The following is a 24574-nucleotide window of genomic DNA, read 5'->3' on the forward strand; positions in this document are numbered from 1 at the left end:
GATTTGGGATTCCAAATCATGATTTCAAAATTTTTAAATGTAAAAGTTGACCCATAATTCCAAATCATGATTTCAAATTTTTTAAATGTAAAAGTTGACTCATAAGTTTATATTTTGTAAAAAAAAGATCCATAAATTGTATATATATTTACCAATCATGTTTACCAACCATTTATATTAAATATTAAAAGATCTACAAGTTGGTAGCATATTTACAACAAATTTACTCTTACCAACCATGTGAGGAATTATATTAAAGAGTAGTTACACTACAATTCATGTTCAATTTTCCATTTTATTGAAGTAAAGTTTGATCGATCGATGTTGTATTTTTTAGAAATTCCTTCTAATAGTGTATTAATTTTGTTACGAAGTATGACTTACTCATTTGGTAAGATTGTAGAAGAATTGAATTTTTTTTTATGGTTTTCATAACTTGTGGGGTTTTTATGTCTATTAGAAAAAATACAAAATCCAAATTGCATGTCCAAACATGATTTCATCTCATAATTTCAAATCATGTCCAAACGGCTCCTAATTGTTTCTTAATTTAATAAGTGAACACTTTTTTTATCCAAAAAAAAAGGCCAAATGAACAATTTTTTTTTTATCCGGCGAAAGTAATAGGTATTGATTAGTTTTAAAATTATTTTATCCCACTATTTACACTAAGATGGTCATATTATTATCTCATATAAAAGATAGAATAAAATAATCTCATGGAATATTCTTATTTCACGCATCAATAGTGCTTGTCTATATCAAGAAACATAATGGTTAACTCCTTTTCTCTTCTTTCCTCTTCTCTTTTTTCCTTTCAATTCTACCATATTTCTGTAAACAAGTAGCAAACTCATCCTTATCTTTTTCATTCAAATTAGGATTATGAGGAGAAAATTTCAGAATCTCCAGATTTTTGAGTTCATTTTTTTAAAAGTTGAATCTAGAAATATCTCAATCATTAAGTGTGTTTGTTTTGTAGGTCAGATCCAGCCCATTAAATGCATTTGTTTATTCTCTTTTAAATGCTCTTAAATGAGTCTGAATAGATCTGAATGAATCAGATCCGTAACAAAGTCTTAACACAATTCAGACTCTAAAATATATCGGCCTCCATTTCCACCAAATTTCACGCTCTCTTCTTTTGTACAAAAAAAATTCACGCCTCCCTCTGCCTCTCCAACTATCAATCAATGACCAAATCTTTTTCTTCTTAAACTGGTATTATTCTAAAATCTTTACAGAGTCGATCAAATTGTTTGGTTGATGTGGATTCGACTGTCATAATGGAACTGTACTAAAAAAAGTCGTCCTACGTGACGGCAATATTTTCCTCATCTATTTTGCTTATTATTAATTTTGTTTCTTTGTTTCTTTTTGGATGAGGTTTATAGGACAAAACGCTAAAGTATGATATAATTTATAAAAGTTACAGTGTTCTTTTTCATAATCACTTTGATAGATAAATATTATAAAGTAATATTATATTCCAAGTTTAAGTTATGATAATCTTTTTGCTAGTATATATGATAGAATTTGGTCATTCGACAAGTTTGATAAGATTGATATTTCGTGTAATAGTGTTGTTAAAATATCAAATAGTCATAATTTCTATCAGAAAATAAATTCATTTAGCTGAAATGAGATCTTTTAATATATTTTGTTGATATAAAGTTTAATTCCTAATTTTATTTTAATTTTATATTGATTATGTTTAAAAAGATAAATTATGCATATTCAGATATTGAAAACAAACAGTCTTAACCATTCAGTGTTCAGAGCTAGAGGCAACATCTTAATATTCAGATGTGTATTTAGATTCAGACGTCTTAATCTTAACGGAAACAAATGAAGTCTTAGTTTATCAAGAAGGTATTTTATGTCTTTTTTCAAATTTACCCTTAACACATTATTAATTCAATGAATAAATTTAATGCTTGTTATAGATTCAAAGCCCTTTTAATTAAAATTATTTTAGTCAATACACCTCTTAATTTTTAGGAGTAAGTGAATTCGTTAATTCATGTGTCCAAATCTAAAACCTCAATAGTTTTGGACCTGAGGGAGTAATTATGACCGAGGTGAAGCTAGATAATACATGCAGGGGCATAGCAGATACTACATGGTTGTCTTAGTTTTGGGAGAATTCTAGACAATCTATCATTTAACACCTTAGAAATCAGCTTTTGGGAGACATTACTGAGACTAATTGGTCAAAAGTCTGAAAAAAAAAATTGGGGTGCTTCAGTTTTAGGAATCAAAACTAAACAAGCAGATGTAAAAAAATTAGGCATTTATTCACCATAAAAAACAACCCTGACCATCTCCATTATATCATTACCAATGATATTCCAGGATTTTTGAAAATACATACTATTAAAACCATCATGACATGCAGAGTTATTATGATTGATATCAAAAATAGCATTTTTTAACTTCTTTGATATAAGGGTAGTCAATGCTGTAGATGCTCTCGTAGGTGTAATGTCCCATTCGTTTGTTGATATGGTAATATTCACAGTTTATTGCCAAAAAAAAAGTATCAGAATTAGTACCAAGACAAGGTAAACAGTTAAGGATACCGGCATTAAAGGAGATGTTTTCTTTGGAGAACAAGTCCTGATAGAACTTCAGAGCAGCATCAGCAATATGTTTATTTCCTTCTTTCCATTGTTCATCGCATATATTCTGTTGATATTGAGGAATTTCCTTCTGCCCGTGACCATATTGTGAAAATATCTGATATTTTCATCTCCCTCCAGATGCCATTTGAGATTGGCTTTTTGCTTTCAAAATGCATCCTCCATTTTGTGGGGAAAAATCAGTTCTGCTTGTGCTTGGTTGAGATACATTCCATCTTTTTGATCTAAAGTATTCATGTATTGAGTTTCCAACTGGTTCACCTTGGTTTCCTTAGTATTTTCAAAAATATCCCCAATCTTGACCATTCACTAACGGCTCTACTGGTTCTTCTCATTTTCTAGTGAACTTTCCAGAAAATGTTGCATGTAATCTCCACATCCCATTGTTATGTTAGTTAATCATATTTAGCCACGGATTATCATAAAATTTTGTTAGCTACAAGCAATTTTGAGATGAATTAGCGGTAAAGTCCATAGCTACTTTCAATTTTTTTGTAGTGATTTCAACATTTGCATTCTTCTCCTTAGCATGAGTTTCTGTCCATCTCTCACTACTAGAAACATAAGTTTTTCCCACTGATATTCAGTGAAAAGTTTGTGCTATAATATACGATTTCCCACCTCATTCCCACCGAACCAATTCAATGGGAAAACACATGGCAGGAAATAAGTTCCCATGGAACACTGGGAAACTTCCTAATATTTTAGTGTGAAAACACTACTATTTAATTTTTCCCCACCGATATTTGGGGGTAATAGCCACTAAACATATTTCAGCGGGAAATACTGGGAAAATAGTGTTTTTTTAAGTAGTGCCTTCTCCTTGCGCAAGAAAGTTCTGGAAAGTTCGATAAAACAAAATCAAATAGAATTGAATCTACAATTACAGGAAACTTATGGAGCGATAATGAAATCCGAAGCAAAAATAGAAGTTGGAGTAATATCGTAAATCATAAAGGAGGTTAGTATTACGAAACGAAACCTCAACGAAGATGTCTAAAATTATCCGTTAAACTAAAGAAAGTAGCATAATTCATAAGAGAAGCAAAATTCAACAATAAATTATACGGGATAACATTCCTAAGGATCAATATTTTAATTCTTAACCCAATTAGAAAAATTGAGCAATAATAAATTTTAAAAAAAAACCAGAATTTATCATCCGGAATTCTTGATTTTGATTTTGTTTGTACGTTTCTTGGCTTGCAATTGTCATGAAAAAGATTGAAGCGAATAAGTGTTTTACTTTCGAAACGTCCACTTTCGGCCCGACAGTATGAGAGAAAGCATTGTCAATGTCATCACAATTGCAACCTTCTTATCCCTTCCACATAGTTTAGGAAAGTGACAACGGCGACACACAAATTTTTTGAAAAAGATAAAGCGAGTCTGTTGATTTTTTAAGGTTCGGATTTAATATAAGCATTGAAAATTATTGAAATTGGTAGTAGAAAATCATATGAGTATCAAATTTGGAGTTATTTGGATCAATTTTGAAGTAAAAATATATTAATGAAATTTTTAAACAACAAATTATGGCGGCCCATTGGAATTTTATGGCTAATTCTAGCAATCTGACATGATTTGTGGACATAATTCTGGCTATTCTTTAGGATATGACGACAAAATCAGGTGATTCTTTAGAACTTGTGACAAGACAGATTTTGTCATCAATTTGATATTCTCTAGGATTTGTGGCCAAAAATACTAGTGATTATTATACTAAGGCAAGTTCTGTCCGTTAATTTAAAATCTTGGCGATTCGCCACAACTTAGCTATATGCTACTAGTCGCAAATCTGTTCTTACAAATTTTTTAACGAAATCAAAACTAAATGATGACACCAAGTCTGATCTTATTTGTCCAAATCATTCGTTCATAAAAGTTTGGGAACTAGTTCACCGAGTTCTACTACTACAGCCTAGAGAGGACCAATTAAAGAGTGATAAATTGTTAAGGCAATAAGGTAGTCGTTAGCAACACATGACACTTGCGAAAACATAATTATACATTACTATACAATAGTAATAACCCGAAAGCAAAGGCAAAAGAAAGATGCACATATACATTAGGTGCGTGGGTTACTAAATATATGTACAATTCTACATGAGGGAGCTTATCTAATTAGAACTTAATCACAGATCAGATTATATATATATATAAGTTATATAATAAGTCCATTCTAATAATCCCAGAGAGTTATATAAGTGGTATGATCATCGGCAGCAAAGAACACATTATCCATTAATCCTCCCGCCATTCCAAACTCCCCAAGATTAAAAGGTGGTTGCTCCATTGAGAATGATGAAGTACTAATTGGGCTATTATTGCAATTACGCTCCAATAATAGCCTTTGTATCTCCTTTTCTGCTTCAGATAACTGCTCCTTCATCTTCAACACCTGTATTGGAAATTTATATTTAAGGGCTCAAAGTAACTGACTTTACTAAATTAACCTATGAGTCAGGAGCTAATAATGAAAAAACACAAGATAGGACACCCGTCATATACGTATTACTATTATTTTGTTAAATATACAAAATAATGAACGTCACGTTCCCCTATTCTTGGAAATGCGAATTCTGTCACCGCGCGAAGGGTTTGGGATTGGTGAGATCCTTCAGCTCAGCTTAATCAGAGAGATCTCATATTCGAATCTTTGTGAATGTAGATTATATAAACCCCCGGCAATAATGGATAAATATCGGATACCAGATAGTTATTAATATTAGAAATACTAATGGAATTCTAGTTGAGTGCTGTCTATGTACTTTCTCTATCCAATTTATATAATTTAATTTTAAACTTTTTATTTCACGCTTAGTGAGATAATTTGTAGTGATACAAATATCTATGATCCTTTTTTTGTTTCACCCTGCCCCACCTCATCAGGAGGATCAACAGCGCTCCCCCTTACCCTCCGGGGCGACTTGAACCTTCAACCTATCAGTTTATGGAGGAGATGTTCAACCACTAAAGCTAGCTTCACTTGTCGACTATATTTGACCATATTAGACCACAAGTTCTACAATTTTTTTTTAAAATTTCATGGCCAGTCAAAATACATGATAAATTAGGACGAAGGGAGTATATATATATATATATATATATATATAGCAGGGAGAGGGAGACCCATAGCGACGTACCTCAGTTTCAAGTCGAAAATTTTCAACGATCGCACTGTCATTTTTAGACTTCAACTTGGAATATTCCTCTTCCAGTTTCTTGTTCTTGCATCTAGCCCTCCTATTCTGGAACCAAACAGAAACTTGTTGACGATCAAGGCCAAGCTCAGAAGCAAGCCTATCTTTTCTCTCAGTCTCCAGTTTGGGCTCGTCCACAAAGCTCCGTTCAAGAAGATTAACTTGTTCTTCACTAAGCTTCCTCTTCCTCAATACTCCATTATTAGCATTGCTGCTCCCTTCACCTTTGTTCTTTTTTCGTCTCTGGCGCGGTTTCTCCTCGCCTAAAAGGCATGTAAAAAAGTATCTGGCTCAGAGGCGGACCCAGAATTTGAAGTTTATCGTGAGCTTTTAAACGACCTCAAGTCAATATACATATAACATAATAATTGAGTTTACAATCAACTAGATATTTAGTGAATTTCTTAATACATATATATGTCAGATCTGAGTAAAAGCTATTGGTTCCCATGAACGCGTACATTATACTCTAGATCCACCGCTGATCATACTTAATGTTTATCCCGAGATTTATCTGTAATTACTACTAAATAAGAAACCTGATCGCGTAATTATCTTTTTATATTATTAGTGTGTAGAACTTAAATTATAAATAATTAAAAGTATGTTGCTATTAGTTGCTCAAACTTTTAAATAAGATAGTCACACGTGATATGTGCACAAACAATAATCTTGGGTTTAAATCTTGTTGCATCCACCTAAGAAGAAAAAAAAAAGAAGCATTTTCATGTTTGTTTGAACTATTATAGAAAACCAAGTTTACCCGCAAAGAATAATAAGATAATTAAATAATAAAAATATACTCTCACAAGATTCAACATAAACTACAAGAACTTTGTGGCTTTGAGACTTGGTACACTATACAAGGACAAAAATTGGTGTGCTAACCTTGTTGGGATAAGAGTTGGGTGTTAATATCAGGATAGTACTGAGAGATCACTACCATTTTATCATCAACCTGGTGAGTCATGCTGTTTGACATAATATCCTTTTTTTTTCTTTCTTTTTTTCTAGGTGGCTCTCTTGTTATAGCTATTGCTTGCTCAAGTTGAAATGAAAGTGGATAGATAGTGAAGCAAAGGGAGGAAGTGTATGTAGACTTATAAGAAGGAAGTGCCTATTTTTAAGACTTGGGATATTACTTGGTGTGACTATTTATAAAGCTAGCCCACTCGAATATACCTCCCTTCTCTTTACAATATTCAGATTCCATGTGCAATTGTTTGGAATTTACACCGGAAGGATAATTTTTGTTTAATTAGCTATAGTGAATACAATAGTCATATAATCGAACTCGATTTGTTTGAGATTCAGGCGGAGTTGGTACTTGTTTATTGGGGGTCGAGCTAGCGCTTCAATTACGGGTTCGATCTGGTCCAAACCTTGTATTTGTTGTAAAAAATTAATGAAAATGTACCAATTATTAACTTAGAATCCAATATGTTTAACGGACTATAATTTCTGAATTCATAAATTTCAAATCCTGATTCTACTTCCGTTGATTATTTGGTGAGGGAATGGAAAATGGATAGGAAAAATTCAGGGCAGGGCTTCTTTGTCCGATTTAATAAAACGTGAACCTATTTAATTAGGAATTAGTGATCCTATTTCAGATTAGTTTAATTTATGTATATTAACATTCACTAGTGTCCATTTAGTCTTTATTTTTGTTTCAAAAAGAGTACGTAGTGTCCACTTAATCTTTATTTTTTGGTTCAAAAAGAGTGTTCACTTACTAAATTAAGAAATAATTAACCTTATTTTTCCAGATTTGCCTTATTAGGTGTTAAGTGACCAAATCGCAATATCTATTTAATTAGGGATAGTTTAGTCAAATTACATATTTTTACCTACAAGTTAGTATTTTCTAAGGGTCGTGAAAATGGCTAAACAGACACTCTTTTTTAAACCAGAGGGAATAACATTTAGAAATTACTAATTATAAGTAACGTTTCATAGTAAGTATATATATAAATAACCTACTAAGTGACTTGTTATATTGTAATGTAATAAATAAAATTATACTCCCTCCGCAATTTATGTGAACCCATTTGATTGAGCACGACATTTAAGAAAGAGTGAAGACTTTTAAAACTTATGGTTCAAAATAAGTCTTGAATATTTGTGTGGCTATAAATCATTTCATAAGGTGATTTTATTTTCAAATTAAGAAAGAGGTCATTCATTTTGACACGAATTAAAAAGGAAATAAGTTCACATAAATTGAAAGAGAGGGAGTACTTACTAGAGTAAAAACCATTTAAACTTTATTAAAAGTGGGCACAATTAGTTGATCAGCATGACATACGGAGTCTTACCTAAGCAATTACATCATGTATACGATGATACAATTGTAGTAGTACTACTATATAGGAGATCTCTGCTGACCGTTGGACAGATCATCAGCCAATGTGTTTGACCGTGCATAAAATTTAAAAAAGAATAAAAGAGTTTTTACTTATATAGTATAGTAATATATTGAACTTATTCCATTTTTATGAATAAAAGTTTTGATGAATTCAAGTTTAAATTTTTTATTGTTGAACTTAGTTATTATATTTATTAAAATTTTAATAATTTATATATTTTTCTGCTTAAGGTCCAAAATGTTGGGTGTGTAGGAATAAGTACTTTCTCCCCCCGTCTCAATTTATGTGATATAATTTGACTAGACACGGAATTTAAGAAAAAAGAAAGACTTTTAAAATTTGTAGTCTAAACAAGTTATAGATATTTGTGTGGTTGTGAATCGTTTCATTAAGTATAAAAAGGAAAGTTGCAAATTAAGTTATTTCTAAATATAGAAATGTATCATTTTTTTTGACAAACTAAAAAAAAAAATATATCACATAAATCGGGACAGAAGGAATATATTGAGCCTGTTTGGATGGGCTTATGCCTATAAGCTGATTGCAGCTTATAAGCTAAAAAAAATAAGTTAGGGTAGTCTAACTTTTTTTTTTTTGGCTTATAAGTTGTTAAACAACTTATAAGCTGCTTTAGATAAGCTAAGTCAAATGGGCCCAATTATTTTTTTGAGTTTATTTTAAGCACAAAATGACTTTAAGCTAGTCAGTCAAACACTCAAAAAAGCTAAAAACAGCTTATAAGCAACTTATAAGTCAATCCAAACCGGCTCATTATTTATCCGCCAGTGTGTTGGAATGAACAAAAAATAATAATTAATAGGACGTTACTTTCCACATAGGTTATTTTGTCACCTTATGCGGACTTCGCATGGGATGGCAAAGTTATGACTGTACAAAGGAGAGAAATTTGTTTTCAGAACCAAATATATGAAAAAGATGGCACCAAAGGCAAAATATAAAATAAATAAAAAATAAAAAAACTCCTTAAGAGGTTTTTGGCACTATCACTTTCTTTCTTGTGATACAAGAAAGATCATCATATAAAATAGACGAGATAAAAAGAAAAATACTATCACTTTCTTTGTTGTGACAGGACAATAGAAAGATCTTCATATAAAATAGACGGTCAATTTACTAAATTAAAGAATGATAATATTAGTACTATTTTAAGCAAAATGACTAAAATGGGTTCTGATATTTGGGAGGTAATATTGAAATGGTCAATTAAATATATTTATGAGCAATTTTATATTTTTAAGTTTAGCAAAATGAGCGTTTTTGGTCTCGATATATCAAATATTTAACAAATTGATTTTTTTATGTATTTAATAGGGTGTCAAAAAAAAAAAAAGATTTAATGTAAAATTATATTTGGAGATGTAGCATTTTGCATTTTATTTTTGGTCTAGTTCTGAAATTTGGTGTAGCTTTTTGAGGCACGGTTTCTATTATTCCCTCTGACCCATTTTAAGTGTCTTACTTTTCTTTTTGATCTGTTCTAAAAATAGTGTCTCTTGCAATATTTAGTAAGTTGATAATTCAAACATCCTACGTGACAAGTTTATAACCACATGTGTATGACCAATTTGCAGGATTGCCCTTCGCTAGAGGTGGTCTTTAATTTTTACCCCTCAAAATGGTGGTCTTTAAATTCTGCCTTAAGGCCCAAATAGGCAGAATTTTGCAATTTCTGCCTTGCGAAAATTCTGCCTTGCGATTTTTTTTACTGAGCTGGGGTTCGAACCTACAACCTCAAGATGTTAGGCGAGGAGCAAAGCTTAATTAAAAACCACCAATTTGAAGGGCAAAAATTAAAGACCACCCCAAATGAAGGGCAATCCGCGCAAAAAAAAAAGCATGTGTAACACCTCAGACCCTTAACTTAAGCTTTGACCATGATTTTAGACTTGGAAAATCAGATAGAGAATGTTAGGGTTGGAATTTTGATATAGTTCAAAAAAGGGGAGGGGGGGCATAACTTGAGATACGGACCGTAACTCGGTCCATAATTATTGATTTGGTCACTGGTTTTGGACATGGAAAATTACGGTTTGAATTACGGACCATAATTCGAATTACGGACCGTAATTTTATTAAAGAGGTGTCTAGTTGGGCATTCTGTTTTGAGACATCAAAAATTACTGTACAAGAATTACTGACCGTAATTTGAATTACTGACTGTAATTCAGTCCGTAAAACTCAATACTAGAACCTATAAGTACCTGGTTTCAGATCTAATTTTTATTTTTACAAGTCCCTAAACCCTAGAACGACCTGCTCTTCTCCTCCACCACCAAGAACACTAAGGTAAGTCCGTTCTAATCATCCCAAGTGAATTCTAACATATGTTCGTGAATATTAAGCATGAATTCAATGTTCCTAACCTAGGGTTTTCAAGAAAACCCATCTAAGGGTTCAAGACTTAGACTTTGGGGATTCTTCTCAATTTCAGACTAGTATTTACAAATTTTGGAGCATATACAGGTATGCGAGGCTAACTATCTACGTTAGGGATATTCATGATTCTCCCTACGCCTCATTCTTCATACTTATCAGTAAGTTGACTTATAATACAGTTTAGCCATAGTTTCTTGAATAGTTGTAGAACTGCTATCTCCTAGGGTTATAGTTTCATAATTCGTTCATGATTATCGTTTTGAACATCGTGAACTTAGTACGTAATCATTATAGACTTGTACATTAACATCACATAAGTCTCAGCCAGAGCGTAATCAGTTGTTGGCTTAAAGTTCCATAATCAGAAAACAGTTATCAGTCTATTAGTTATAGCTCAGTCTCAGTATCTTATTTTGCTTAATGTTGAACACCTGTATCTGTATTTTTGGGCTCTATGCCACAATTTATGCATACGTACTGCTTGGGCTTGAGGCCACAGTTTTGTGCACATTATTTGGGCCCTAGGCCACAGTTTATATTTACAGTTATACAGGTGATTCTTCATTCAGAACAGCGAGTACTTCAAATTCTTACTTTCCTATTTAGTTCAGTTTTACAGTTATCAGTTTCAGTTTCAGATTCAGTACTTATATTTCTTTCTTTCAGTTACTTTACATACCAATACAATTCAAATGTGCCGATGTCCCTTTTATTTCTTGGGGGCCTGCATCACGCGATGCAAGCAATGATATATAGGTTGACGATCCAGCTAACTAGGACTGCTCGTATCAGCTGATTGGTGAGCCCCAGTTCCTTCGGGGCGTTATCCTGCTTTTAATCTTTCTTGTTTTAGACAATTATCTTTTCAGTATTCGTAGAGGCTTTATAGACATACTTCAATCAGTTAGATATTAGCAGTCTCTTATGTATTAGCCTTGTTGGCTATTGATTAAGATGTTTCAGACTTAAACCAGTACTTCCGCATTTAATATATTTTTAGTCAGACTTTAGCAGATCAGCATGTGCTAGTCTTATTTCCTTATTATTGCATGTTTTGATATCACATGTTGATTCAGCTAGCCTATGGGTTCGCTCGGTTACATACAGTTAGGCACCGAGTGTCGTGTTACGCTGTTACACCTTGGAAAATTCCCCGTCGATGCACACTGAATAGACTAATGAGGAGCATGAGTATACAGTATTTCAATAAGTAAGAAATGACATTTGATGGCCCTAGTTAAGATTTCAAAGACATTCGGAGTAAGAGGAGGAAGTTTGCCAAGAGAGGGCAAGGCATACGATGTGTATCAGAAAGGATTTGCGAGTAACAAGTTTATGATGATTTAATAGCATCTTGGAGAAGAATTATAATTTCCCTTACATCATTAATGAGGCGTTAAACAAGTATCAAGAAGATTCCGTAAGGATTGGAGATCAAACCAAGTGACAAGAACAAGATTAGAGAGAAAATGGGTTCCATGGCTGATTATACGGTCCGTATAATGTTATACAGTCCGTATAATGGTCCGTAGAATTGTCACATTGAAGTCCCTCACTGGTGAGATTATACGGTCACTTATACGTATCGTATAAAGTTATACGACCCATATAATGTACCGTATAATGGTCACAAAGGCGAGATGTTGAAGAGGTGATTTTACGGTCACTTATACAGACCGTATAAAGTTATACGACCCGTAGGCACAGAATCTAGTGGTTAAAGGGGCGATTTCACGGTCACTTATACGGACCGTATAAGTATATACGGACCGTATAAGTGTCCGTATAATTTCTCGACAGATCAGATTTTCACGATATTAAAAAGGGACCAAGTCATTATTTCATTTCATATTTTATCCAACACTTCAAGAACTCTCTAGAAACCCTCTCCACTCTTCATCCATAAGAACACAAGAGAAATTTATGATCAACTTCATCAAACTAAGTGAATCAAGTGTAAGAAACCCATTAAAGTTCATCCAAGGCAAGGAATCCAAGTGAAGGTGAAACTAGGGTTTTGGCTCAAGTGAAGTATTTCCATCCAAAGCTTATTCCTACAACATCTAAGGTAAGTTTTATGATTTTTCCATGTTATTTAAGGTATTGAGAGGTTGAAACACTTGGATTGTAGAAGGAGATAGAAAATGGGTCATGAATGTGGGAATAGTGTCATTTGAGTAATAGCTTGGGTTGAGTAATGATTCTTGATATATTATGAATATAATCATGTTATAAATGATATTGAGAATATGGGATAGACATTGTATATGAGTGAAGGTAATAGTGTGTCATGACCATGGATATAGATGACTTGAAGTGAATTGAGGAATATGGATAATGTAGTTAAATAATGACTATTGTTATGATATCGTGAATGTTGTTATTGATGTTTGGGAGTTGATATATGATTTGGAGGAAGTCGTATAAATAAAGGAGATGCTGTCCAATTTTCTCTAGCTTTAGTCATGTATGCTAGCTATCGATCTTTCTAATAATAGTATAACTCTAATGAAAGTAGAAACGAGAGCATTGAAGGAGAACGTGCAAGTGATAGAATGGTTGAACAGAAAGGTATGTAAGGCTAACCCTTCTTTCATAGGCATGGTTCTTTTGTCAAATATCTAATCTTCTATAAGCCTATGATGTCCTCCAAATGATGCTATCTTCAAAGGCTACTAAGCTTATGATTCTCGATATGTTACGATTGTACTAAATTCCTCATATGATGAGTAATCCTATAAGGATAAATGTAATGAACGACGATAATAGTGATAACGATAATGATGACGACGCTAATGGTAATGATGACGATGATAATAGTGATGACACTAAAGATGGTTATGGGCTTTTACATATATGTGCCTAAGTATGGATATTATAGAACCCCGAGCTTATGCGGCCGGGTAGAATATATGTAGATATATAATGCGCGCGCACCGTGATGTGCCGTGAATTTTAGCACATTTTATGCCTTTGTAACTAGACATGTTGCTTGATTTTAAGTGTTTTTACATTGTTTCTTATGTTATTTTTGTGTTTTATAGGGTTGATTAACTAAGGATCGGAAATGAGAAGTAATGCTGAAAAACGGACAAATTGGAGCTAAGCGACGCTCCGTAACTCATGTTACGGACCGTAACAAGATCCGTAACTCATGTTACGGTCCGTACCTTTGAACCGTAACAGGGCCTGAATTTCCAGAAGGCTTTCATTGAAACCATCAGTGTTACGGTGGAGTGTTACGGTCTGTAACATGTCACCGTAACATGAGCTAAATTGCCAGAGAGTTTCAATAAAACCTTCAGTGCTACGGTTTAGTGTTACGGTCCGTAACTCATGTTACGGTCCGTAACACTTCACCGTAACATCAGCCAAAATTCCAGAGAGTTGCCAAGTAATTGTCACCACTTACGCTTCCGATGGACGGACCGTAACACAGGGTACGGTCCGTCGCATTGTGGCCGTAACAATAAGTGGTCAAAATGACGAAATGAAGGACGGACCGTAACCTGAGTTACGGTCCGTAACGATGCGGCGTAAGGGCATTTTTGTCCAGAAACTTGGCGCGATTTTTGGCTCTATAAATACTTAATGTAGGGTTTTAAAGCATTATTCAGATTTTATTTTAGAGGCACAAACCCTAGGTTTTTAATCTTGAAGTGGTAGGAGCATTTAAGGCAACAACTTCACTCTCATTCCATCTTGTATTAGTATTGTAAGTGTATTATGTTAATCTTTAAGCTTTTTCTGTCAAGAAACATTATGAGTAGCTAATTTCAATTCTAAGGTTGTGAATCCCATGATGGGTATTATGTGAATGGGTTTCTATTATTGATATATGCATAATGGTTGTTGTTATTTATTCTATCTTTGAGTTGTAACGTTGGGTAATGATTGCAAGCATTAGCCGAAACCATTATATTGACTTTTCTTGGGAAAGAGAGTAAATATTGGTAAGATTGAATAACAATGACTTGAGGCGTTAACCCTTGTTTAATAGACTAACTTAGGAATAAGAATAAGTCTAAATTGGCATTTTTGGTCGCTCTTCGATTGTAACTCTTTTATATTCGGAAGAATCATAAAGAGGAAATACTTCTTAACTGTTGGGAAACATTAAGAAGTCTTTAAGAGACCAAGTGCATATTCATAGAACAACCATTAGAAGTATATCACTTAGAAACCTGAAGCATAATATCTAATCAAATTGGGGAACACAACCTTAGTCTCTCTCTCACATTAATTACGTTTTAAGTCAAAGTATTCAATTACATTATTCAACAATCAATTCAAACTATCCGGAATAGGATTAAAGCATTTAAATATCGGTATCGCATACGATTAGTACTCTTTTCTCTCCATATTCCCTGTGGGATTCGACCCCAACCTTGTTGGGTTACTATATTTGACAACGTCCGCTTTACGCCATTAATAGGTGTAATTTTAGTGTATTACACCGCTGCAGTTGGGTATGGATAACCCTAAGCCTTGGTAGGGCCAGGTATGTGTAACCTTGAGCCTTGGTAGGGCCAGGTATATATACTCACCGAGCCTAGCCATGATCGGGTACGCAAAACACCGAACCCTCATGGTCGGGTATGCTATGTAAATGCTATGTATATGATATGGATATGTATATGATATAGATATGAGTATAAACACGAATATAATATGAATACGACTATGAATACGAAATGTAAATGAGCACGGATATGAATACGGATACGGATACGGATGTATGTACACAATCCCGCATTAGAAATGGAAAGTCCCTGTTGACACCCAATTTTGCCCCTTCTTTATTCCAATTCATTTTCTTGAGCTTCTAAGTTATTAATAAATCAATATCTTATTTTCACCCTTGCTTTATTATAATTTCTACTACTATATTAATATTTTTAAGTATTAATACGTCGTATATCGCTACTTACTTATTATGTATTGATCATAAGATATAACTTAGGTAATATTTTTACTCTATTATTACTTTGCTTATATTTTATGTACTAATGATAAGATTATTATATTGACGCTAAATTATGAAATTTATTATTATTGTTATTATTATTATTATTGTTATTATTATTATTATTATTATTATTATTATTATTATTATTATTATTATTATTATTATTACTACACAATACATTTGATCTAATTTAGAAGCCCAAAATATTAATTCAGTCCTTAATTAACCCCAAAAACCATTTGGGCTAAGGCTTAACTCGTGGAACCCGCCCACCATGCATTTAAACAGACCAGCCCACACATTTCTTAGCCCAACCGACCCGTTTCATCCCAAAAACCTACCCAGTCCAGCCCAATTAATTCCCCAAAGCCAACGACCCGACCCGACCCACTCTCTTTTAAACCTATTCGTCTTCTACAAGCAAAAGAAAAAGGAAAACCTAAAAAAAACAGAGACACAGCCGCAACTTTCTCTTCTCTCTCCCTCTCTCTACCCTCTCTCTCTCCTCTCCATTTCCAGCAAAGAACCAAAGCATCTTTAACCGTAAACAGACCTTGCATGGCTAAATAGGGAGGGATAATTAATGGGTTGTCACGGGTTCAATATTGAAGAAACGTTTTCATCCTCTTTATTGTTTTTTTGTGTTTTGTTTCGATCCGAAGCTTTAATGAGTTTCTTGTCCATGTGTAAGATAGACTCTCGCTTTTATCAGCCTTTCTGATTTCTCGAGTACAAGTTTTTAGGGGACTTTTGTCTCCATCTTCTTCGTTTCTGATTGAGGTCAGAACAAGCCCCTAACGTTCTGATTTTGAAACGAATTTGATTTCAAATCCCGCCCAAAATTCGAACCATAGAAAACCCTAGGGATTCTACTATAAATATTCGTTTCGGGTTACTTTTTGAGGGGGAGGACTGACATTTGAAAATTATTTGAGATAAACGGAATTTCTTTTCAAACAAGAGTATCCTTTTTTGCTGATATCGAGATTTTCGGTTCGAAAGACTTTTTCGAGTTCGGGTTCGTCGTGTTTGAGCGTAGATCCGAGACTCCTACACCCGTTCACTGCACCACCAAAAGGTAAAATCTGATGCCATTTCGATTTATCGTTCTGTTAAAATTATGTTAGTATAGAAAAAATCATGTTTAATATCTTGCTGTTGCCATTTGTGATTTAAAAACTTGTTTGCATTTCTTATTTCGCGTAGTAGCTATAGTTGACGAATGATAAATAGACATTAAGGTCCGCGTCTCAGGTTTTACCATTTTTTAATATTTATATATGTTTTACGAAGGCTCCATAAACCAGATCATATTAACTCTGTTTTCTAGAGTTTCTGAATATAAAGTTCTTCTCCCAGTTTCATTTCAATTTGTATGAGTTTAGTCTAGTTAAACCTTAAGTCCTGAAGTCTTGTTTTTGATCCCATCCTGTCATCTTCAATTTTTTGTTCCTGTGTATTTTTGATGTCTTAAGTGCTTGGCTTTGTGTTCTGTTTCGGTTAGACTTCAGTTCAGTTAGTTGATTGAATTTTTGAGTATTTGGCTTTGCTTGGACTCTGGAATGTTTTAGTTTGGTTATGCTTTTCTTTGCCCGAAAGCAGAGAAATGGGTCACAAGGGGTTAGAATCTGTGCATTCATATTGAACTGACTCATCATATGATATAAAGCAGAAGAGGAGATCTATTATAGGAATTATTACTTTCCAAGATATCAATATTTGTTTTCTTAATGTTTGGGTCTAAATGTTGGTTTTTATTGGTTGGTAAATCACAAGTTTTTTCTCTAATTTGGAAGTCATGAGATTTTGGGGCAGAACTCTTAGGTTGCAATTAATTTTGAACCATTCTAGTGCTAATCTACCACATTCTTATTGAAGAATTAAGTTTTAAGTCTACATTGTGCTATGTGTTTTAAGGTTGGGATGTTGTCATATGACCTGCCATTAACCAAGACTAATCGGATGAAGGGATTTGATTAAGAAAAATGCACTAATTTTTTAAAGGGACTAGGATCTGACTCTGCCCTCTTTATCTAAACAAAATTCCTATTTTTATTGAAGTTTGATGCTGTCATAACTCAGTTTTTTGTTGAAAGATCAGTAGCCCTTTCTGGCTCTTCCTCATTGTTTTGCTCGAAAGAATAATAGTAGCTTAGTGTATTCCTCTAACATTATTACTGTCATTTAAATGTAAATGATAATGTGGTTATGGATTTGCTTGTACGTTTCCTTCATTATTAAACAGTAGAGCATCTCTAACTCTTACTTTTTCTTTTCTTTTCTTTTGCATGACACACCGGAGTTGAAAAGTCTTACTTTAAGACTCGACGTCACCTCGCAAAGGCTTGAAATGTGCATCCACATCCTTCTTCATGCCTCTCAGTTCCTCGAAATTCATCCGAACAGGACCGAAGATTCGAGAAAGAAATGATAACATTTGGCTATACTCTTCCTTTAGTTATCTATCCATAATTATATATTTGCTAGCCTTCTAGTTGCTGCCATGGATACTGTTTTGTTAAAATTTTGTGTTTGTGATTGGCTTGAAGTTTGAAGTGTTTGAAATCGAGATCTTTGACCCAGACGACTAGGAACATATCTAGTTATTAAGTAAGTCATTTGTCATATAGGATCATCCCTTCTAGTTCACAAGTTATTTATTCATTCTATCGTGTGGATTATAATATCGGATAAAGGGTTTTTAAAATTATGTCTAATCTGGGTAAGAATGGGTAATTCTAAAATGACCTATGTTTAAGAGTTTCACTACTGTTAGCCCAGGATTTATCAGAATGTACATTGTTTTCCTATACCAAAAGGAACCGTAAGCTGCGTAATCGGAATAGAACTCGAATTCATTTTCTTAAAAACAATTTTGTCTCCTTCAAATGAAAACAAGTAGAGTTTTCTTTGGGATTTAGTTTCAGCCATGTCAAAAATAATGTTTCTGCCAACTATTTTCTTAAAATGCTTTCGTTATATAAAGTTGTGAGTCCAACATTTTTTTTAAAGTCAAAGGCCAACTTATGTACGTCCATTTTATATCAAATGTTATCTTAATTTCACTTTATATATTTTAATCTTACAGTGTTCTGATAGTCATCCTCTTTTTAATTCATTTGAGGTTTGTAAATATTAATTTATAAGTTAAGTACTTGCCTACTTGTTTCTCAAACACTTGGCCTTTTTAATTTACTCAGTCCGGACGGTTAACCATTGTTAATGGATTTAAAGGGTGCCTAATACCTTCCCTTTAGATTAGTTTGAACCCTTACCTAGAATCTTAAGTTTCGTAGACCTTAAACGGAGTTAACTTCAGAAAGTAACTTTAATGAACTTTAGGTGTCCTAATTCACCATAAATAACTAGGTGGCGACTCCTTGAGCTTTAATTAACCCCGGAATTACCGGAATGTTATAAACTATTTTGACTCCGGTTAAAATAAGGTATAACAATCCCTATGAAAAGCAAGTAAGTGCTTATGACGATGATACTACTATCTCCCATCTTATGCTATTTCTTATGTTGCTTATTATGCTTCTATAATGATGTTGATCATTGTTGCACCCTATTTTTACCAAAGGCTAAACAAAGTTACAACTTATGGAACTCAAGAATTAATTATGTACAGAGTCGCCACCTAGCATTTAAGGTATACTAGGGTACCTATAAATTATTAATATATGCAGCTTAACATGTCTACGAAAATAAATGAGATTCTAGGTAAGGGTTCAAATTATTCCGAAGGGAAGGTGTTAGGCATCCTTCAGAATCCACAAATGTGGTTCCCGGCTGGACCAATTTAACTATTCGAGGGATGTGTAAAAAGGCTTGATTATTATTTACAAAAATTAGTAGAGTTTAGACTAAAGAATAACTAATATGACTATTCACATAAATAATCGTGCAATACGTATTTTATACATATGTGATATAATAATTATTTAAAAAAAAAAAAAGTTATGTGCAACTTAAAGGCTTGGGTATGTGAAAAGGGTATAAGGAATGGACATGAAATTATTTTACACTCAAGGTGAGTTAACTAATTTAACTAGCTAAGTATGTACGCCTAATCAATTAATTATGAGAGTACATTCTAAAGCCTAAATATTGAGGCAAATCACCTTATTTATTTACTTAAGTGTGCTAAGCTATTAAATTAAAACTCTAGCGAAACATGATAACTATAAGAATATTAGCTACGAAAATAATAACTGCCTAATATTGATTTTTCTAAAACACATAAAATTTAAATCACCTAAGCAGATCATAAATAAATACCATCAAATTGCACCCTAAAAAGTAAAGTTTCACTATATTTTATGCTTGTATAATTTAATAATGTAGATATATATATATATATATATATATATATATATATATATATATATATATATATATATATATATATATATATATATATATATATAAACAGAGAATTTAAGAAGCTATTTGAACTTCTTTTGAGTGTCATCTTCAAAAAGCAACTCCGGATACCTGCGTGAGACTTAATAAAAATGTTAGTAAGAAAATAAATAGCTCTTGGATGAATTAAAGAAATAATGAATAAACTTAAAATAAAAAAACCCGTCTTTGTACATGGAAGGCCTTGGAAATCGACGGAAATTTCTTCATCGGCCATATCAGAAAATATCTAAAATGCAGTACCTGTAATATCAGGTAAACACCAAAGTGTAACATCTGGAATATCAGTAAAATATCAAAGTATAGCGTCTAAATATCAAGATGAAACTGTTCTCGAACAACTCTAAAGTAGCAGACTTCTTTGCCAAATAATAATAATAATAAAAAAATAACAACAATGGCTAGGCCAAACAACTAACAACAATAAGGAGCAACAAATCTACTCAAAATGCAACCATCATAGGCTAAGTACAGAGGCTATTTTTCTCAGATTCAGCAGCTAACAGCAATAATGAGCAGTATCTATTCTGTTCGAACAAGCTAGTGGAAGTTTCAACCAAGGAATCATATGTGAAATACTCCCAAAAGAGATTTAAGTAGACAAGATTTCAGCATCATTTTACAGCAAACATAACAACCCAGTGGCAGCTCGAGAGTGCAATGTTTCAGGCTCCAAGAACAGTAATAACTTAAAGAGTGCATTAGAATCAGGATAGAAGACCAACAAAGCAACAACTCAAAGAACAACCTTAGCACAAGATCATCTCAAACAACAGCCATAGAGAACTCTTAAGTACAACAACATATTGTCCATAACAAGTGGCTCACATAATCAATAGACATAACAACAACTAAATGAAAACAGCCCATAGTAGGAGCTCAGAAGGACCGTACTAGCACCATCAAAATACAATAGCTCAAGTGTAGTTTCAGTTTCTGTTTTTATAAATGCAGCAACCGAACACTTCGAATGCAACATATTTCATCTTAAAGCAGCCAGTACTTAGCAGCGGACAGACCAAAAATGCAGAAGCCATTTTTTCCATATGTCATCAAGAATGTGGCATTTTCACCCTAAATAACACAGCAATCAGTTGGCCAAAATGCAGGTAGTAAATCAGACCTAAAATGAGGCAAAAAATGGCCTAAAACGCAGTAGAAAATGGCCAAAAAATGCAGGCAGTAAATCCGTCCCAAAACGGGGTGAAAATGGCCCCAAACATAGTAGAAAATGGCCAAAAAAAACGCAGCAGCGTTGGCCTCCAATTGCAGCAGCGAAATCAGTCCCAAAAATGAGGTGAAAATGGCCTAAAACACAGTAGAAAATGACAAAAAATGCAGGCAGTAAATCAGTCCCAAAACGGGGTGAAAATGGCCCAAAACATAGTAGAAAATGGCCAAGAAACGCAGCAGCGTTGGCCTCCAATTGCAGCAGCGAAATCAGTCCCAAAAATGAGGTGAAAATGGCCTAAAACACAGTAGAAAATGACCAAAAACACAGGCAGTAAATCAGTCCCAAAACGAGGGAGAATGGCCCAAAACATCAATGCTAACAAAGTATTAATCAAACGATGTTGAAGCAACGTAGAACGAGCAGCTAAGTGGATCATCTACTCATGTTTGGCGGAAAGTCTATAGCGAAAATTATAGCACCTTGAAATTTAAAAACATTAGTCGATTTTTCTCAAAATACACCAGCGAGCTTTGGCAAAGTACATCAGTCATTAGGCTTAAAATGGTCACCAACAGGGCAGCCCAATAACAAATAGCAACAACATGGAAGTGGAAAACTTATCCCAAAATGGGCAGCAACACAGGGCGAACAGCGATAACAAACAGCCTATGAGGCGAAGTAATAACGATCAACAAACCACAGCCGGCAAGGCTCAAATAAATACATTAACGAAGGCAAGGCAAACAATGATATGTTTAAAGAAAGGAAAGAAACAGCCTGTGGGTGTCAAATAGCCAAGCCTAGCCAGAAACAACTGCGACCAACGTATTGAGGCTCAGAAATATTATTTGCGGCTTTTACCAGGGAAATGGAGGTGTCGCCACGGCTGCGGACTGGTTGAAGTAAGGGTGGCGATGGGAGGAGAACGAAAAGGAAAATGGGGGGAAGGGCGGCGTGGCTGCTCGTTGGCTGCTCCGGTATGAAGGAGAAAGAGAAAAAGGAAAGAGGAGGAGGGTGACGCTGTGGTTGGCCGTTTCGTGGTGGTTGGAGTTCACCGGAGCTCCGGCGTGGAGGGGAGTGGCGGCGGCTGTGGAAAAAAAATGAGAGGAGGGAAAATGTTTAGGGCTTCTTTTTTATGTCAAAACTCTAGCACCTCTATTCAAATTCTTTGAAATACTACCACTCAGTAATCAATAAGACACCAAACTTCAGTAAACCATCCATCCGTAAAACAACAACTACAACATTACCCTAAAAAGGAACTTCATGTGGATGTAAAAATTCTAGCACCTCTATTCAAATTTCTTTGCAATACTAGCCACACTCAACAATCAATAAGAAATCAAACCTCCAGTAAAAATTCAATCTTTCTCATTCTTTTTTTTTTTTCACCAAGATTGAAACTTTACATATATTTTAACTCCGAGTGATATTTGTGAAGCGAAAAGAAGAAAAAAAAATACATAAGATACACACAAAAACAAAACAAAACAAAAAAAATCGTTAGAGAGGAGAGGAAGATAGCAGCAACGTGGTGTGCGGGCTGGTGGTTTGGTGGTGGGTTTTCTGTTCGCCGGAGCTCCGAGCTCCGGCGTGGAGGGGCTGGCGGCGGCGGCTGTTGTGTGAAGTAGAGGAAATAAAAATGTTTAGGTTTTTATGGAGAGGGAGGAGTGAGAGGGAAACGAAGTGGGGCAGTGGGGTGAAGAGGGGTGTGACGTAGTTCGCCGGAGCTCGTAGAGAGCGGCGGCGGCTGGAAAGAGAGGTGTGAGGAGAGGGAAATGTTTAGGGTTTTGTTTTTTTTAGAAGAGAGAGGGGAGAGAAAAAATGTTTTGAGAGAGAGAGAAAAAATCTGTGTTGTGCTTGTGTGTGTATGTGTAAGTGTTGTGTAGATGTATAGAATGAAGACAAAGGATGAAAAAAATAAAATTTAACCCCACCCTTTCTTATAATATCAATGAACACCCTCTTTTGTCCAAAAAATAAAAGAATGCACCCCTTTGTCCCCTCAATGCTTATTTTAATCCCTTTAAAAAAATAAAAAAAAAAGTGATGAAACCTTGACTTGATCGGATTTTACTCCGCGTTTTGTTAGCTTCGTTGGCTTATGTGCATTGATATGGGCATAGTTGCAAATGATGATATAAATGTATCGTTGTCCGATGGAATTAGCATGAATAATGGATAGAAAGTATGATTTAGCTATGTGGCTCACCTAGAGGTAAATGTGAAAGTATGTTAAGAGGTGCCTGGGTGGGTTAGCACCGGGTGCCCGTCGCGGCCCTCCGGTTGGGTCGTGACATACGCCTAGGCCATGGTTCGGGCCGACCGTGACAACATGCACTACAACACAATGTATCTATAGCTACGAAATCTAAGCTATGAATTTAAAAATCGTAGCTATTACTTAGTAATAGCCACAAAAATACAAATTTCGTAGCTGTCTACAAGTTCATTAAATTACTTAGCCATGAAAATCAAATTTACAAAGCTAATTCCTCATTTTTGCTATAATTGCTAAATATTGTGGCAATAGTTACATAAATAGATACAACTTTATTGCTAGGATAAAATTTTATAGCTAATCCTAAGTTCTTGCCACGCGATAAAAGTTACTGTAGCAATAGTAACCTTTTAGCCACAATAATTTATTTGAAACAAAACATTGTAGCTAAATACATATTTTTGCTTCAAGCTATAAAAAAAATGTGGCAATAGTTAAATGATGTAGCCACGGATCTTTTGGTACAATAAAATTCCTTAGCTAATTATTAATTTTTGCCATGAGTTAAAACGTACTGCAGCAATAGTAACCTTATGGCCACGATAAATTATTTGAAGCAAAATATTGTAGCTAAATAAATGTTTTTGCTTCAAGTTATAAAAATTGTGGCAAAAGTTCAATGATACAGCCACAAATTTTTAGCTATAATAAAATTTCGTAACTAATTATTAATATTTGTCATGAGTTGAAACTTGTTGTAGCAATAGTAACATTTTAGTGACAAAAAGTTATTTAAAATAAAATGTTATACCAAATAATATTGTTGCATCAAGTATTATATGGCAAAATGATATTGCCGCAAATTTATTATTTTGATAGATTTTCGTTGCTAATAATTATTTTTTACCACAATTTAAAATTTGGTGTAGCAATACTAATGTTTTTGCCACATTAAATAAATTTTTTCTTATACTTGAAGTTACTATAAAAATAGTACTAATTATCCTATTCGATTCAATTTTAATGGACGTTATTTGTAAGTTTAAATTATAATTGAAATAAGTAGGTGATTATATCTATTTAATTTCGATTAACTAATTATATCAAAGTTAAACAAAATTTCACTAAGTGTCACTGGAGCTTCTTCTTGATCAAGTGTTTTCAGAATTGTTAT

General features: G+C 33.8%; 1 protein-coding gene across 1 annotated transcript; it reads right to left on the bottom strand.

The window, feature by feature from the left end:
- Nucleotides 1–4632: 4632 nt before the first annotated feature.
- Nucleotides 4633–7172, bottom strand: LOC132619242 (homeobox-leucine zipper protein ATHB-40-like). The gene is made up of 3 exons (XM_060334184.1): nucleotides 6734–7172; nucleotides 5789–6108; nucleotides 4633–5043 (listed from the first exon to the last, which is right to left on the bottom strand). Exons 1-3 carry the CDS (start codon nucleotides 6825–6827, stop codon nucleotides 4825–4827), a joined length of 633 nt encoding a protein of 210 aa, XP_060190167.1. The 5' UTR covers nucleotides 6828–7172; the 3' UTR covers nucleotides 4633–4824.
- Between the last annotated feature and the right edge of the window lie 17402 nt (nucleotides 7173–24574).

Source organism: Lycium barbarum, chromosome 11 (assembly GCF_019175385.1).
Source record: "Lycium barbarum isolate Lr01 chromosome 11, ASM1917538v2, whole genome shotgun sequence".
In the NCBI taxonomy this organism is placed as follows: Eukaryota; Viridiplantae; Streptophyta; class Magnoliopsida; order Solanales; family Solanaceae; genus Lycium; species Lycium barbarum.